This window comes from Cydia pomonella, chromosome 4 (genome assembly GCF_033807575.1).
Source record: "Cydia pomonella isolate Wapato2018A chromosome 4, ilCydPomo1, whole genome shotgun sequence".
Classification (NCBI taxonomy): Eukaryota; Metazoa; Arthropoda; class Insecta; order Lepidoptera; family Tortricidae; genus Cydia; species Cydia pomonella.
The window spans coordinates 8,425,327-8,442,753 of record NC_084706.1 but is presented as its reverse complement, the minus strand read 5'-3'; the positions used below and the strand labels follow the sequence as shown (position 1 = coordinate 8,442,753).

The 17,427-nt window shown below is 37.5% G+C and overlaps 1 protein-coding gene across 1 annotated transcript in view; it reads left to right on the top strand.

Moving 5' to 3' along the window:
- Positions 1 to 17,427, top strand: part of LOC133517475 (cytoplasmic dynein 2 heavy chain 1) — a 149,635-nt gene that overhangs the window by 34,475 nt on the left and 97,733 nt on the right. Inside the window, exons 22-25 of the mRNA XM_061850807.1 lie at positions 877 to 1,022; positions 1,258 to 1,425; positions 4,074 to 4,232; positions 4,442 to 4,566. Coding sequence (XP_061706791.1) covers positions 877 to 1,022; positions 1,258 to 1,425; positions 4,074 to 4,232; positions 4,442 to 4,566 — 598 coding nt within the window. The remainder of the gene's footprint in view (positions 1 to 876; positions 1,023 to 1,257; positions 1,426 to 4,073; positions 4,233 to 4,441; positions 4,567 to 17,427) is intronic.

The following is a 17,427-nucleotide window of genomic DNA, read 5'->3' as shown; positions in this document are numbered from 1 at the left end:
TCAATATTTTCATGAATGATTCATGCATTATTTTTACATCCGTCTTTTTATAGTTTTGCCTCTCAAATGTTTCGATTTTGTGGTGTGTATCAGTAGATACGACGTTTTGCTTATAACTTTAGTAACGATACTACGTTTTGGATCTATACTAGAGACCCTATGCCTAAAATAATCAAAGTGTTGAGTGTGTAAGCAAGTCAAAATACGACTTTATGCTTCTCTTGTACTCTTAATTGGGAGAAATCAAAAAGTCGGTTCTAATACATTTAGCATAAATACCGCCTTTTCAAATAGGTAGTATAAAAAGTACTACAAAGTTTTCACTTATCCGGAATATGAGGTAAAAAGGCCTTTCTCAACAAAAACAGAATGGACTTTTCAGCCCGCATTGTTCGTGCAAAAATGGCAAATAAAAGTACTAATTTTGTTTTGGCTCCCCTGAAGTTGACTTTTTTCACATCCAACCATGGAACTCGACCATGGAATTATTATTTTCGCACACTTTTTATTATAGGCACACACCTATAGTTATTTGGATATTTTATAATAAACTTAAAGTGGACCTGCTAATTCTATTCTTATTATATTATTTTTTTTAACTCCTGTTCTGCTGGAACAGGGCATTTGACTTTATCTAATTAATATGTATTATCTGTTTGCGAGTGACATTGGTCCGAACCAGGTAGAGGATCCTTTTTATACGACTTCCGATATCTTAAATATTATCTTAAATAATTGTAGGTAGTACATCGTGTCCTAAATAAAGGCTTGCGGAATACACATCTTGTATATTTTTAATGCTCCGACATAATCGTCTTAAAAACCTAAAAGATATAAATAAAAATTTAAAACTCAAAACCTGTTCTTATGTTGTAGATTTTGAATCTATCGCTGAACAGGACTGGATTGTATTCCACAAGAAACTACATCTGCTCGATGACTTCACGTCCAAATGGAGCTCGAAACTGGAACCGTATACAACAGTCACTTTATATTTGAAGCAGGAACTGGATAAGTATTCTGTAAGATTACGTTTTGCGTCGGTTCAATTGACCAATATTGAAGTAGAATTTGACGTTTTTTGTGAGAACTTGCCACTTTTTGTCTCAAGATAGCTGGAAAGATTTTTCTTTCTAAAGTTTAACGTAAGAATTTCGTAATATAGTGGAGTTCTATTTTATTTATTTTATTCCTGTGTATGTGTTATCCTATTTAATTATTTGATGTAATCGTATTCAACCCTACTGTTTGTTTAAGGATTTGTCCACATTACTGAAGTATCTTCGCGGTACCGACTTCACCGAGCGTCACTGGCACGAGGTCTACAGTATTTTAGAAATGGAATACAAAAAACCAGATAGCCTCCAAGTGAAGGACCTCTTGAGTGCTGCGGCCAATATAAAGAGGCACATCAAACTTCTGCAGGTACCTAATGTTACAGTGCCCTGATATATTGATTGTACAGTAAAAGTACCGGATCAAATAACGCTTCACACAAAGTGATGTCTTTAATATAGAACAACTAAGACTGTAAAATATATATTTTCGAACGCGAATTTTAGAAAATTATCTACATTTGGAAAAGTTATACGGAATTTCAGATACTTTTGGCGCGTTGTTTCATCCGCTACTTTTGATGCTGACTGTATAACATATGTAACGTCTAAGGGCCTTATCACACTTGCGATTTGTGAGCGAGTTGAAAGCGAGGCGAGCACGCAACGACTTCGCCGCGAGCACGTTACGAGTTCGCCGCGAGTGCGTGACGATTTCGCCGCGAGCGTGCAACGAATTCGCAGCGTACTCGCGGGAAAATCGCTGATAGTGACCTGAGTCTTGGACAGTCAGTTACAAAATGGATTCCGACGAGGAAACACTTCTGTTAGCTTTATTGCTTCGGAGACCTAAGAAACAAAAACAAAGACAGAAGAGACGGTTTTGGGAGGATCCATTTATAATTAATCGACTGCAAGAGAGTGACTACTATGTTCTGTTTAGCAAACGAATAAAAAATAATCCCAAAAAATTTCGTTCCTAACTGCGAATGTCAAGACTTACATTTTACGAATTGTTACAAGTGATCCAACATGACATGCTTCCGCTGACACTCGTAGATAATAAACGTGATAGATCGGGTTAAAGATATTTTTTTTTTTTAGATAGATAATAAACTAAAGTGGGTAGAAATGAATTTTGCTGACGAATATACAGCTCGGCGGCCCATTTCTAGTCGCGGCGAACTCGCTGCGCGCTCGCGGCGAAATCGCCACGCACTCGCGACGAACTCGTTACGCGCTCGCGGCGAGATCGTTACGCACTCGCGGCGAACTCGCTGCGTGCTCGCTTCGCTTTCAACTCGCTCGCAAATCGCAAGTGTGATAAGGCCCTAACACCAATTCGTGCTTACAATTTGACAAATACTATAGATGTCGCTGTGTGGCTTCGTACATAAGGTAAGCGGTAACTTTGGTTGACAATATTTGACGTCTAACAATTTAGTTACCAGAAAACATATGATGGTATACAGCGCCTTCTTCAGCTGTCAAACTCAGGGGCACGATTTTTTCCCACCCATAAAATTTTGCAATCTTCATCAATTAGTTAATTTATGTTTTATCCCTTTCTTTCAAATACATAAGTCAAAACATACATGTTAAGACAAACGATTAATAATTGAGGCTTGTAGCGCATTTATAAATTATTATTACCATTAGACTTGACATATTTCCTACTATCAACTACTAATTGATAAAATGTAATCATTCGTAATTCTCACATGCATGCCTTAATAGTAGGCATAGACAACGAGCAAAGTAGTTCAACATATTGTAGCTGCTAACTTGACAGACGTCAACATATGTTTATTAACCATATTTTTAAGCTCAGACACGAATAAAGGCGATGAAATAGATTGATGAATGTATTATCACATGTATACACAAGTAAAGAACTATATAAGAAGATAAAGCTTCTACATTTTAAAGGGCGATAACAGTTTCATGTCTAAGCACGACGTGTTTTTGTGTGCGTTGACTCTGCCTCACGGTGCGATAACTTACAGATTACGGAGTTGTGTAAACGCCATCTACTCGAGCTGATAATTTCGGCTGCAATGTTTTACCTTACTTTTCGTGATTTTGATTTAGTTCTCCTTTGTCTGTATATACCGTTTGAAGAAAAGATAAGCTTTGAAAACAGGCATAACAGTATCCTCCTATTCATAGTGGGAGAATAAAAAACCTATTGTTCTATCGGTGTCTATGACTGATAGTCCGGCAGGGGATGATGGGACGGGTTAGCCATTCACAGAAATAGTGACGATACTTAGCGTCTAAACTTGTATGTTGTTATTTCATTTCTTTCTAATGTCGATTTTATTTGCTTTCTGCAAGATGCTAACATCTTTAAATAATATTCAGAAAACAAAGGCATTGAATTTTTGCATCGTAAGCTAAAGAATAATGTATTTGCCAATACTAATGAAATTTAGGATTTATTTTCTTCTATAGATATAAAGTGTGTATATATAAACTTATCTTGTGCGTGGTTGCCATAAAATTATATAGGTCCGATGAGATCAAACTTAAGTGCCACCATTTAGGTACTTTATTTGTAATTACAGTACGCTGAGGGCCTACCGTGAAATATGAAAATCGGAATTTCTCTATCTGCCTCCATCGCTCGAATATGCAAGAGCAATAAAAAGGCAGATCCCGTTTTTTTAAGATTATTCTTTTTCTAACCTCAACAGTTGTGGTAGTTAACTTTTTCTTCCGGAATGCTAGGGTTCCTATGATATCTAATATTGCGGTACAATAATATGTAAACGATACTATAATTCAGTGCACAGTTACTCAGATTTAATTTTGGAGGAAAAAAGTGACCACTACTTTTGAGATTTAAAATTCTCTAATCTTAAAAAGAAACTGATTATAATGAAGTATAAAGACAGTAATTAATAAATAGGGCGATTCCATATTTTATATTATATTAGTTGTCACTACATTTTCGTCAATACAAAAATCCCAATTTGTATGGTTTCGAATATCTAACATTAGATTATTTTTGTCTAGAAAATAAGTACAAGCGCGTCCAACGAATCGGCGATCCGAAGCGCGCTGAACGAGCTGGAAATTTGGTTCGCGGGCGCGCGCCTCGCCGTCACCTACTACAACGACAAAGCCAAGCGGCCCGTGCCCATTGTCAAGGATTTCAAAGAGATACTCACTAAGGTGGGTTTTTTTTAATATACTACTTCGGTGGCAAACAAGCTTACGGAGGGATAGGTGTGAGAGGTGAAGGTAGACGGGGGTCTGAGGTTGGGGGTTAATAATCCCAAGGTAATTCCGTTTGTGTAATCAATAAGGTGATTATAACTACAAGGTTATATATTTTTTCACGTACCGTGAAAATTACCCTTGTGCTGAATTTTTGGTGGTAGATCGAAGAGCAACAGTGGGTGGTGTCGTCGGTCGGCGCCGACGCCGGTGATGCGAGCGCGGCGTGGGACTCGAGGCTGCGAGCAGCGCGCCAACTCGTGAGGGCCGCGAGCCATGCGCAAAGAAGGTTAGTGTTTAACTTACCTTGTATAAAAAAAAATTACATTTCCGAAGGCAAATTGTAAAAATTAACAGCGCCGTTTGCAATTTGCCGCGGCATTTTGGCCGAACTAGTTCTTGGTGCGTGGCGCTGCTTATCAAAACTATAAAACACGCAGGGGTGTCCATCAAATCTGGAGTTCGTCTGACTTAGGGGCGCAGGGGCCGGTGGAAGCTTTTGGATCTGGGTAGCTCTGGCGCTGCGGAAGAACAGCCCTGCCGCCCTCGCGTGACAAAGCACGGTTACTACACTCGGCGAGGGCTGCTCTCCCTCCGCGCCTCCGATTTCCTAATTGCTCTCTAGGGCTAGGACAGACAATACCTCGTGGATGATCGTCGGGGTGATCTGATTCGGTTTTGTGTTACCTTGAGATTTTGGTGGCCGTGACGATAGTGGTGTGGTATGAAAGTTTTTATATATTGATAAAATACACTGAGACAACCATCACGTTTACGTTGACACTATTGAACGCACTAACTCGGCAATACGCAAACGTGAAAACGTTTGTAAAATGACGACGCCACTTGTAAATGGCGGACTCTTACGATTTGCCAGCGACATATAGAGTGATTAAAGTCTTACTAGCGTTTTTGTGTTAATGTAAGTACGTAAATTATTGATCATTTCATCAACGTTACGTTAATTATATTGATCAACGTTACGTTACTTACGACAATATTTTTAAAGTTAAATTACCATAATAAATAAGGTACCCACTAGTCAAACTTGGACGTAATATGTTACGATGTGAACAATGTGGTGGATTGACGGATTCGCGTACCGCCGGAAACACTGCAACACGTGTGGACCAGATGGGTGCATCTCGGCGATCGTTTCTCAAAACCAAACCATGTTTTTGCGTAAGATGTACTTGTTGTTACTTACTAGGAGAGGGCACGGTCTGGGAAACTCACTTTGGGACCAGACTCCATATAATAGTAGTCCTCCACTAGGGTGTTCAACCCTAAAAATAATAGTGCCGAATGGCCAGTTACTTCGGAGAAATAAACCTTTAAAATTTCAAATGTAGCTTATATACTAGTAATTTTACTACCGGCGACAGCGTCTCATAGTGTGGTCGGTTACGAACCTGTTTGCCGCGTGGACGCTCGAGGTTCTAGTCTCACTCTCGACTATTTTTTTTTCTTTTTCAATTAATTATTATTAAAATCAAATAGATTCAATCAGAATACAATAATTGGAAAAGTAGTTAATATAAATAAATAAATAATTTAACATTTATCAATATTGTATTCTGATTAAATCTATTTGATATTAAAAATAATTAATTGAAAAAGAAAAAAAAAATTAGTCGAGAGTGAGACTCGAACCTCAAGCGTCCACGCGACAAACAGGTACATAACCGACTACACTATGAAGACGCTGGCGCGGTGATAAAATTACTAGTATATAAGCTACATGTGAAATTTTTAGGGTTTATTTCTCTGAAGTAACTGGCCATTCGGCACTTTTATTTAAAGGTTTGAACACCCTAGTGGAGGACTACTATTATACGGAGTCTGGTCCCAAAGTGAGTTTCCCAGACCGTGGCCTCTCCTTGTTAGTGTTATTCCAATCTTCTTCTCTGTTAATGATTATAATGATGTCACTTTAATTTATTAAAAAAATATTGGGGTCAATCTTACACAGATCGACCTAGTCCCAAACTAAGCAAAACTTGTACTATGGCTCCTAGGCGACGATATACATACGTATATAGATAAATACATACTGATATACATAGAAATCACCCATCACCAATACACTCAGGAACAAATATCTATTTTTATTTATCACACAAATAAATGCCCTTACCGGGATTTGTACTCGGGACCATCGGCTTCATAGGCAGGGTCACTACCCACTACGCCAGAACACAGACACAGTCCTCCCTTAAACATATTAGTCACAAACAAAAACCTTACATCCTAATCTAGAATTGTGACATCCGCAATTTTTTGTAACATTTTTGTAAAGATATTAGAGTTTAAAAATGTAAAATGTTAACATATTTTTTATTGCCCTAATGTATATTAATACTTTTAACAGATTCCTTATGATATAAGGAGAAAAAAAAGTATGAAAACTATATATGTAGTTTAAACATATTTTTTACGGCATAAATAGCGAAAAACTTATTCATTATGATTCTTATGCGCATACATTTTGACGCAGCCTGTGCAGTCCCAGGCGCTTTTTGTATGAAGCGTTTTCACAGGTAGTGCGCGCACCACGTTAACTTTTGCAACTTGTAAGTTCATGGGGTACCAATAAATATCAGGTTTATTAAAAACATTTGAATCTCACGGGAAGTAGATTCGATTTCCATTTTTCAAAAAATTCATGCGACACAGCGAATGTATGGGAATTATAAGAGGAAATTCAAGGGGTTGTTGATGGAAACAGCACCACTTTCCAGCCTGACAACATCGAGTTTCTTGAAGCCTAGTAGCACCACTACAAGGATAAGAAGTCAAACTAAGGGGGTTAAAAAGTAGATGAAAGGTTGTATGGGTTTCAAGTTTTATTTTAAGCTAGGAAATTGAAACTTCGTAAAAACGTAAGTATTTTATTAAAATAACGAGAAAATTAATGTCAGCGTTTTTGAAAATTCATCCCCTGAGGAAGTTAAAAAGGGTAAAGTTAGGGTGAAAGTTTAAGAACTTGAAGCTTCGCAAAAAATTATTTTATAAAATACAAGAAAACTGATATCAGCGTTTTTTAAAAACAAAAGAAGGTTGCTTTACAAGCCTAGGTGTGTACGGCTGTATGAAATTCCTTTACATATCATCTTTACTCATCGCACCTGATATGTAATATTTCCGGACGTCATTTGAAGTAATTCATGTCAACATTTCATTGCAAGTTTGAAAAAAAGGCATTGATTTAAAATACAAGAAAAATAAGAGTAGTAAAATTCATATCAGGATTGTTTGTTTTGAGTAGGGCATTTGTTACTTTGTAAAAAACAAGTTAATATAAACGTTATTGAAAATTTATCCACTAAAGAGGTTAAACGGGGTTGAAATTGTGTATCGTGTAAAAACTCTAAAACTTCTTAGAAATATACAAGAAAAGTAATTTAAGCGTTATTGAAAATTTTCCCCCCTACGGGGGCTTTAAACGGTTTAAGCCAGTAAGTTTGTATCGGGAACTTTTTTTAAAATTGTGGGACATGAAAGTAAGTTGAAAAGGATAACATCAGACAGCGAGACGGTTAAGGTGGCGCAAAGGGGGTTGAAAGTTTGCAACGGAAACGATTTGAGTAAGAGACTAGAAACTTCGTGGAAAGACACAGCATAAAAGTAATATGAGCGTTTTCAAAACTTCATCCCCTACTAAGTTAAAATTAGGTTCAGAGTTTGTATCGAGTACAAATACTTAAAAACTTCTTAGAAAGACACAAGATAGATGTTTAAAAAAAAAACAGTCTTCTTCTTCGCGTTGTCCCGGCATTTTGCCACGGCTCATGGGAGCCTGGGGTCCGCTTGGCAACTAATTCCGAGAATTGGCGTAGGCACTAGTTTTTACGAAAGCGACTGCCAACTGACCTTTCAACCCAGAGGGTAAACTAGGCCTTATTGGGATTAAGTAAGTAAGTAAGTAAATATTCTTTATTGCACCAACAATTATACATTTTACATACATGTAAAACTACAAATGATTGATGGGATTAGTCCTTTTTCTTCACGATGTTTTCCTTTGCCGAAAAGCTACTGGTGAATATCAAATGATATTTCGTACATAAGTTCCGAAAAACTCATTGGTATGAGCCGGGGTTTGAATTGAACCCGCGACTTCCGTATTGCAAGTCGCATGCTCTTTCCGCTAGGACACCAGCGCTTCAAAAAAAACTGCTTTTTTTAAATCCGTTGCCTAAAAATGTTCAAAGAGGAGTGAAAGTTTTTATTGGGAGCAATAGTTTTGAAGTAAGCAATATGGAACTTTGTAATTAAACACAAAATTAGAAAACAAGAAAAATAGTTCAAACAATATTAGAAATGAAGAAAAACTATCAGCGTTTATGAAAATACATTCTCTAAGGTGTTAAGAAGGTATCTAGAAAGAAAAGTTTTTTTTAAGTGATATTCGGCTTTGTGTATTTTATTTAAACTAAACAGAACATACCAACTTACCGAACCAGCACATACATGAAAAGATAAATAAATGTAAGTATACCGAGACGATAAATAATGTTTAATTTAAGTAATGAATGAATGAAAATCTTTATTTTCAGGCAACTATTGGCCCATAGATAAACTAGCATACATATTATTATAAAATATATCTAAAAGTAACCCGCAGTGTCAGTGAGCCGGCCGCAGAACCGCCGGAACTTGACACTCTCCGGCCAAAACTCCTTCTTGATGAAGGTCGCTAAGTGTTCAGTCGGAACGCTCACCACAAAATAATTAAAATTCACATTGTGTTGAGATTTCAACTTCACGACCCTCAGGACGAATCCAGACTTGATTCGTACATACTTTACGATCCCCTAGATCTTCCTAAGGTAGTGTAAACGGGCAGTGCCGGATTAACCATTAAGCAAAATAAGCACTTGCTTAGGGCACCACGTGTAGGGGGGCACCAAAATCGTAGGAAAAAAAACGCGCAGGCTGCATCAGCATCGCAGTCGTAGTGTAGTACTTATGTACACGAAACTTTTTGATACGTGTGCAACTACCCATCTAATAACGAAGGGTCGTAAGAGAGTGAGGACACGTAAGCACATCTCCAACCTTACGCGGAGGCCATCAAAGCTCATGGCCAAAAAATCTTACCGTCGGGCTTGTGGCCAGCCGATTTTCTCGACGTAGATTACAGATTTTGTAGCGTATTTTGCTCTCTTGTACACCAGATATATCGGCCAGGCCGAGTGCTGTAGAGCCGCGATCCTGCGACCTAATTGTCAAAGTGTAATAAAGGGCCCTGCGAAGGCCGAAAAACAAAAGCATCTTATCAAGTTGCGCTTTCGAGTTAAGCCAAAGGCCGAGCAGTAGGAGGACCGTGATTACATGGGTTCGATTTCAAGCCACTCTTTTGCAGTTCGGCGTTAGGTCTTATGCGACGCCAGGCCTTCTACTTTATGCAAACTGCCTCACTTTCGCTTGGCCATGGACCCAAATCTATGCTGTCCTCTTTCGCAGCTGGTCTGCCTTGCTCACACTTCGCCATTGGTTGTGTTATACGAAAACGCGCCGCGATCGGACGCTCCGGACGTCCAGCTATCCATACCTCGCCATTGGTCAAATTCAAGCCTTGTTTTCTTGCAGCTCGACCTATGACTTTGCCTTTAAAAACACTGATTTAAACCTTTACGATTTAGGCCAATCAAATTAGATCCAATAATAGCGTTTTGAGAAATTAATTCCCAGCAAGCTGGAAATTGTTTTAATACATTTATTCGGTCCTAAATGCGTGTAATCCGAGTTTGTTCTATCCCAGGAGGTGTGCATACATTTTGGGATCCTAAGGAGATAAGTTTTTCCTTTGGATTGCCAAACCACTCGATGTAGAAGGAACCCACTATCAATTACAATAGCACTTGGTGGATCAGACACTGGTAAGAAAGCGTTTTCGGATCATTAACATGATTTTACCAAAAATAAAAAATGTCGACCTTTTTTTACAATTTACTACGAATACATATTAAGGTACCTTAAATCAATCAATCGATCAATCAATATATTTTATTGCAAGAACATAGTTAAATTACATTTCGGATCCTCAGATATCAATTTTAATAATACTCGTAATTAGAACAGATTTTCCGTCGGCCGTACCGTTTACGATTTACAAGCAAAAAAATCGAAAATGAGGAAACATTTATGCACACCTCCTGGAATGGAGCACCTACGGATTACACGTATTTTTAGGTCGAAAAAATCTAATTGTATTGGCTTAATTGTGACACATTATTATTTAAAAAAACGGGACTTAATCGCGTTTTATTAAGTTCTAAAATTACCTCCAACGTCAAAATAATGATGTCGACTTTATACAGTCTTCTCCGAGACCATGGGGACAACGCCGGCCTTGAAACGTCTGGTCAGAGGTAATTTTAAAACTTACCCTATTAAGTCCCGTTTTCGTAAACAATAATTTGCTATTTACGACATTTGTTGCCATTGGTACTGGTTCTGACAAGAACCAATGGCCAATGGCTAAGCCCCTACTGAAGTTCGGCCTTTGCCCTCACATGAATGAGCTTCGCAGGAAAGCTCTAGAGGTTGCAAAACCCTGTGCGGAGAACGGCCTATGTCTTACGTCTTCGCTTACACTTAGACATTGGTTGGCTTGGCCTCCGGACTTATGCGAAGCACGGTCTTCGAATTTGCTTACACTTGACCTTACCTACTCTTGGAACAATACTGCTGCAGTACTGTCAATTTCCGTGATAAAATGATGTGACGGATTGAACATTCTATTCTCAGCAGTAATCCGGCAATAAACGTCACTCAATTTACCAATAAAATTCAATGTAATCTTGATGAGGGGGCACCATGGTCTAGAAATGCTTAGGGCACCAAAATGTCTTAATCCGGCACTGTAAACGGGACACATACTGCAGCGTTGTCGGTGTTGCCAGTACGCAGCAAATGATTGGGTCCATTCGGTGCGGTATCGCACTTATTCTGACGAAATGGCTCCTTTCTGCTCTCCACCTCTGTCGCATCCCGACTCTTTTAAAGTCAGCTGTGATCGATCCTTGTGAATCCTGTGATCCTTCTTCGGCCGCTGCTTAGACATGGACACAGCAGGCGGCTTAGCGGCAGTAGCGGCGTAGGAACGTTGTGGGGTTAACGTACTCTCACATGACGTGCCCGTCGTTTTTGATGGGCGAGCGGCGGAGCGCGGGTCAGTGGTCGCCTGGTCAGCAAAGGTCGACTCATCCAAATTCGCGGACTCGAAACCGCCGATGGACATATTCCGCGCAACGTGACACACGGCTATGTTAGAGTTATCTGACCTACTTTCCGAACTAGCACTACGTATTAACGCTAATTCAGAACGTAGTACTCTGATGATATTATTCGATACCTCTAACTTAGCCTGCATTTCAGCCAGACTGTCCTTAATTTAAGTAATATGCGACAGTCTTTCGCTAGTACAGTAAAACAGAGACCCCAAATTTAATACGAGTATAAAACTAAACACATCGCATAAAAATAAATAAAATACTCTCTGAAGCCTGCTGTAGCGCTAACTATGAGTACCTCAGAAAAAAGTAAAAGTTTTAAGAAGTAGTACTGCGATAGAGTCAGACCAAGATAAGCTGGCAGCGATTTTGATAGCCCAGACGGTGCAAGTAAGTACGTAAGTAAGTAAATATTCTTTATTGCACCTACAATTATACATTTTACATACATGTAAAACTACAAATGAATTTTAAAGGAAAATAGAACCAGGTAACAACAGGCGGTCTTATCGCTAAAAAGCGATCTCTTCCAGACAACCTTTAGGTAGTAGGAAATTTCGAACTCATTGCAAGTGTCAAGTAAACGTTATAATTTTAGAAGAGAGAATTTTAATAGAAGTTTGTTGTTTAAAATAACCCGTGCACCGTCTGGGCTATCAAAATCGCTGCCAACTTATCTTGGTTTGACTAGCAGGAATTCCGGCTTTTCTCTGGCCAGTTTTTTTAAAATATTTAAGTACGCTAAACTACTTGCTGTAACTAACGATTCACTCTTGGTATAATTATGTATGTATCAATATATGTATCAGTATATGTGTAAGTTTATCAATATATAGTTTATATTCATATTTAGTCTTGGTTACAAATTCATTTACTTTAAAAGACACGGCACCCACTTAATCTTTCTGGTTTAACCCATTGGTTGACCGGTAGAGAATGCCTTAAGGCATTAAGTCCGCCATTTGTACATTCATGTATTGTGCAATAAAGATTAAATACATAAATAATAAAATATATATAATCCACGAGCGAGATGTTTGGGCTGTGGTTCCCACGCTAGCGTGTTGGGGACGCATACACCCTTATATGCGTATTTAGTAGATTTTTCAGTTATATTAAACAAAACAAAATCGTTTATTAGAATTAATTATAAAAATACCTATAGTGTGTACTAAAAATCAATCGCACTATGTCTTTTAAATTTTGCTACATTAACGGTTTTATTCAAAAAGGATCTTCGGGAAAAGATACCTCTGCAAAATTGTATAGGTAATGGTAAGTGAAGGACATGCCGGATATACGTTGTAGGTACCTACGTGTCGTGAAATCTACCAAACTGCGTTTCCGAAATATTTTTGTTTCCGACCGGACCGGTTCCGATATAAACGAGAAATGTTGCATCCTTCGATCGCACTGTATCGCAGTCATGGTGGCAAATTGGAACATCTTCTATAAAGAGCATGTCAAATTGTTATTTTTGCATTAAAAAAAAATACAACCTGTATAGTATATATTGTAAAATGTGACACGTCCTGAATTTTACAGCGCATTAAAATACTATAACATGAAAGGAGAGGGAGTTTATACTGTGCTTTTAAAAATATGTGTTACTTAATCTGCCTCGATAACAGAGGTCGTCGCCCTGAGATTTAATAATAGTATCACGTGACGTGATACAAGTTCTTAAATTAGGCAACTGGCTGTAAACATTATCTCGCATCCTACATTTTTAATAACCCTCAGTTTCTCGCCTACTCGCCTAGCTATTGGGTAAGGGGAGTCTGGGAGACTGGCTCACATGGGAGAATTCACCTACTACAAAAACATTCTTTTTTTTTATTCACGACTTCGTCGGCATACATAAATATATGCTGCTGAAACATGTGACGACTGCGATCACTCTGGTTTTAAAACAATAACAAAGTTTTTATTTATTTATAATATAACCAGCATACATACCACTTACAGACTATTTTAGTCCAACACGTGATATATATTACATTTAAAAAAAACTAAACATTCGCAATAACAATAAGTACACAAAATATTAAAAAAACTACGAATCTTTTAAATTAAATCTCAACTAAACTCAAACTCTATTAAACATCAACGGGTTAAATGGATATACCCCATAGCTTTTTAGGTACAAATGTCTTAGAAATTTGTTCTATATTTTTTCCATCATACAATTGCGCCGCTTTCTAATCTACTTCTAACAAGGGCGTTATATACAGCCTACACTGCTGCAATATTGCGGATATTTTTGGTCTGACGCAAGTTATATTATTAATGCACTGTTGATAGTGTTGATTTTCCAATTGAATACAACCGATTTTGTCCAATGTAAAGCCTAATTTCTGTTTAAAAAGTCATGTATAACAAACACATCTTTACTATATTACATTATAAATAGCTGCATATAACAATACTTAATTGATTGATTTACTAAAATGCACAATATTTTCCCGCATCCCAAAAGCTTTTGTTTTGCTTATAAATCACCTAATCCTACCTAAAATTAATTCTTACAGATCCGAGTTATTGATTGACTCAGCAAACCTACGGCTAAGTCTCTCAAGCTCCCCCCTTATATTAAGAGATAAATCCTTTGTTGTCATTACAGACTTCATAACAGGTGGTCCCTGCCAAGATAAAGGGCGAGTCTCTTGTCACTGAATGAGATTAAGAACTACTATCATCTATAAAGGCTTATTTAAATAGTACGAGAACTCGCATGCGAGTTTCATTACATTGCGGCATTTGATCAGTCGGCTGAATTAGATGTAACCTCAATAGTCCGCAACGTAACTAAAATCGCATGACACTTCGCGCGCTGTTTAAATGAGCCCTAATGAAAACGAAACGTTCCACAACCGAGAATCTTGTTTTCTGATGGTATTAGATTATTATTACGGCTTTTCTCAAGTTTGTTATAGTGCTGCTACTTACACTATTCTCTTCTAAGAAACCATACCTTCCCACAATTAAGCCCGATTAACAACCCCGTATAGGTACGCGGACACTCGAAGCCGAACCATATACGGCTTCTTTATTACTTTAACCAATCGATGCGCACTGCCATGCCATGTTGATTGCCGATGAGAATAGCGGCATCCTTTCTATTTATGTTAAACAATTTAAAGTAGGTATCTAGTTTCTAATGAAAAGAAAATGAAAAAAATATATATATAAAACTAGGAATTAATAAATAAAACAAGTACACTACTACAACTACTTTCTACGGGTATTAAGAATCTTCAATTTTATAAATAATTCCATCTGGAGATTTTTTTATTTAATGATTAGTAATAATCTATAAGCAATATATTGTACCTACAGAAGTATAGAAAATGTAATTTGCCAAGTAGTGGTGAAGTAGGTAGGTTTAATATTATTATTACAATTACTGTTACACTGGTGGAGAAAGAACTAAATTAACTAACAGGATATCAGTATTTGACAATTTTTTATATTTTCCCAACAATTTTTCTGCGATTTTGAAGTTAAGAGCGGGCAAAATTTTTTTTACTGAGTTATTAAAAAAACGTACACTAATAATTTGACAATAATAACTTACCAAACTTTTACGTTTGATGGCAAGATGCGCTCATTTTTTAAACAAATATGTATTAAAACCATCTTAACTTTTAACTTATTTATGCCAAGGTACTTACTCCTCGAACAGCATAATGGTTTTCTCGACTATTGTACTTGTGTTTTGAGTTTATAACCGACTGTTTAATGTTCATGTGCTGTAATGAATTAAAAGTTTTCTGTAAATCTTGTAAACACTCAAATATACCCAAGGGATTTTTTTTTATACGTTAGTTTGTGTTTACTTGTTTATCCCTTTTACAAGCCACACGATGTATAATCACAAGCACAGTATTTACTCTGCGTCTAGTTATGACAGTTTATAAACATGCAAGCCCTAATAACTACTTATTTAGCTTTTGCTGCAAAAGTAACCCGATACTGCAAACGGGGGAAGTGTCGACGATATATCTTAGCTTCCGTAACGCGTGGAACCGTAATACGTTACGACACGGGCGAGTTTACGATTGCTGTTGCACAGTCCATGTAGGTAGTAGGTACTGCATAGCCAACGGAGGATTAAACTTACAGAGCAACGATTTCGTAACCGAGTAGTGTTTACAAACTACTTCATATTCGATAGATTCGATTTGTCGAGAACAAATGTGTATTTATTTTTCAACAAAACCAGAAAACTTATTAATTTGATGGCGAAATTAGGACGTACCATGTAATTCCAAAAATATATAATCGTATTATCAAATATAAATAAAAATACACTCTTTGAAGGGGGGTCTTATTTGATATTTTATATCATTTTTCATTGGACCCGGGTACGTCCTCACACTACTACGTCCAAAAGAGAGGTATGGGCATTGTGAATGTCGTCTCGCTTTGTGTGGTAGGGCACAGCACAGCGGATGTCATTCCAGATCTAGAGTAGACTGGCCCAACTGGGGAAGTACCTCCACCTTACAGAAAATCGCAGCCAAATAACACTGGACCCTACTCATAGTGTTGTGTTCCTGCCGGTGAGTAGGGTTGCCGGAGCTCAACGAGGGGGCGGAGAGTTAGGGTCGGCAACGCGCATGTAACTCCTCTGGAGTTGCAGGCGTACATAGGCTAAGGAGACTGCTTACCATCGGGCGGGCCGTATGCTTGTTTGCCACCGACGTAGTATTAAAAATAAAACTCGTAATATACCTTCACAATGAATATTTCCCTATTTTTTTCGCCTTTGTGATGAAATATAATAATGTATTAAATTATTAAAGAAAGAAGTAAACATTGACGGATGCTCTTATTTTATAAGTTTTATAATCCACTACTCGAACTGAACTTTTAAAGTCTAGTCATATTTTTTGTAATATAAAAAAATATGTAATATCGATGTCGATAAAACTTGACCCTAGTACCCTTTAGTACTGTACATGTACTTGCAACAGTTGTATTGTAACAAAACAGATGTTTAAAGATATTCCTCTGTCAGATTAATCCTCTGTGGCATGACAGCCCGATATAGAATGACTGTACTCGAATTAGACTCGCCTTCCTTGTTTACGAGACATTTTCTAAGGTGCACTTTTAGCCTTTGTTTTTTAGGTCTCAGTATGAAAGTCATGCCTAACTGCACTAATATTTGTTCAGATGGTTTAGGATTATGTAAAATTGTATTATAACTTTAAGCTTGGTATATAATGCGCTTGTCAATAGTCTGTTATCAGAAAATTTTAAATTAAGATCTTTAAGCTAGCGTCAATAATATAATGATGGGCCGTGATTTCGACATCGATGACACAAGTGAGCCTAAAGATAAGGGTTGTGTCATAATTGAATCCCTTCTGTGTTTTGCGACGCCCAAATTGGTTTACTTTAATTAGGATGTCATCTAATGTAAAAGATTAATAAAATATTTCTGCTGTGTGTTTAAATATAATCGTTACATTTCGTGTGATAAAACGCAGCCATTCGGCGGCACATAGGCCGCTTATCAGTCGACCTCTAACACCATAACCGCCTTTACAGAATGAACCCTTATCATCGGGCGTTCATTCACAGCAACCAAGATTTTTATCCAATTATTTATGACGTGCATCGCCACAAAGAGTAATCGTGCCTAGTAGCCACGTCATATTAAACCAAACGTGATATTGCCTATATTCGGTTTAATTTGAAATAATTCATATTTGTAAGGGGAAATAATTCGTATAGCTTTGTGAATTGGTACAGTCAGCATCAATAGTAGCGGATGAAACAACGCGCCAAAAGTATCTGATATTCCGGATAACTTTTCCAAATATAGATAAATCTCTAAAATTTACATTCAAAAGTATATATTTTACCACCTTAATTGTTCTACATATGGAACCACCACA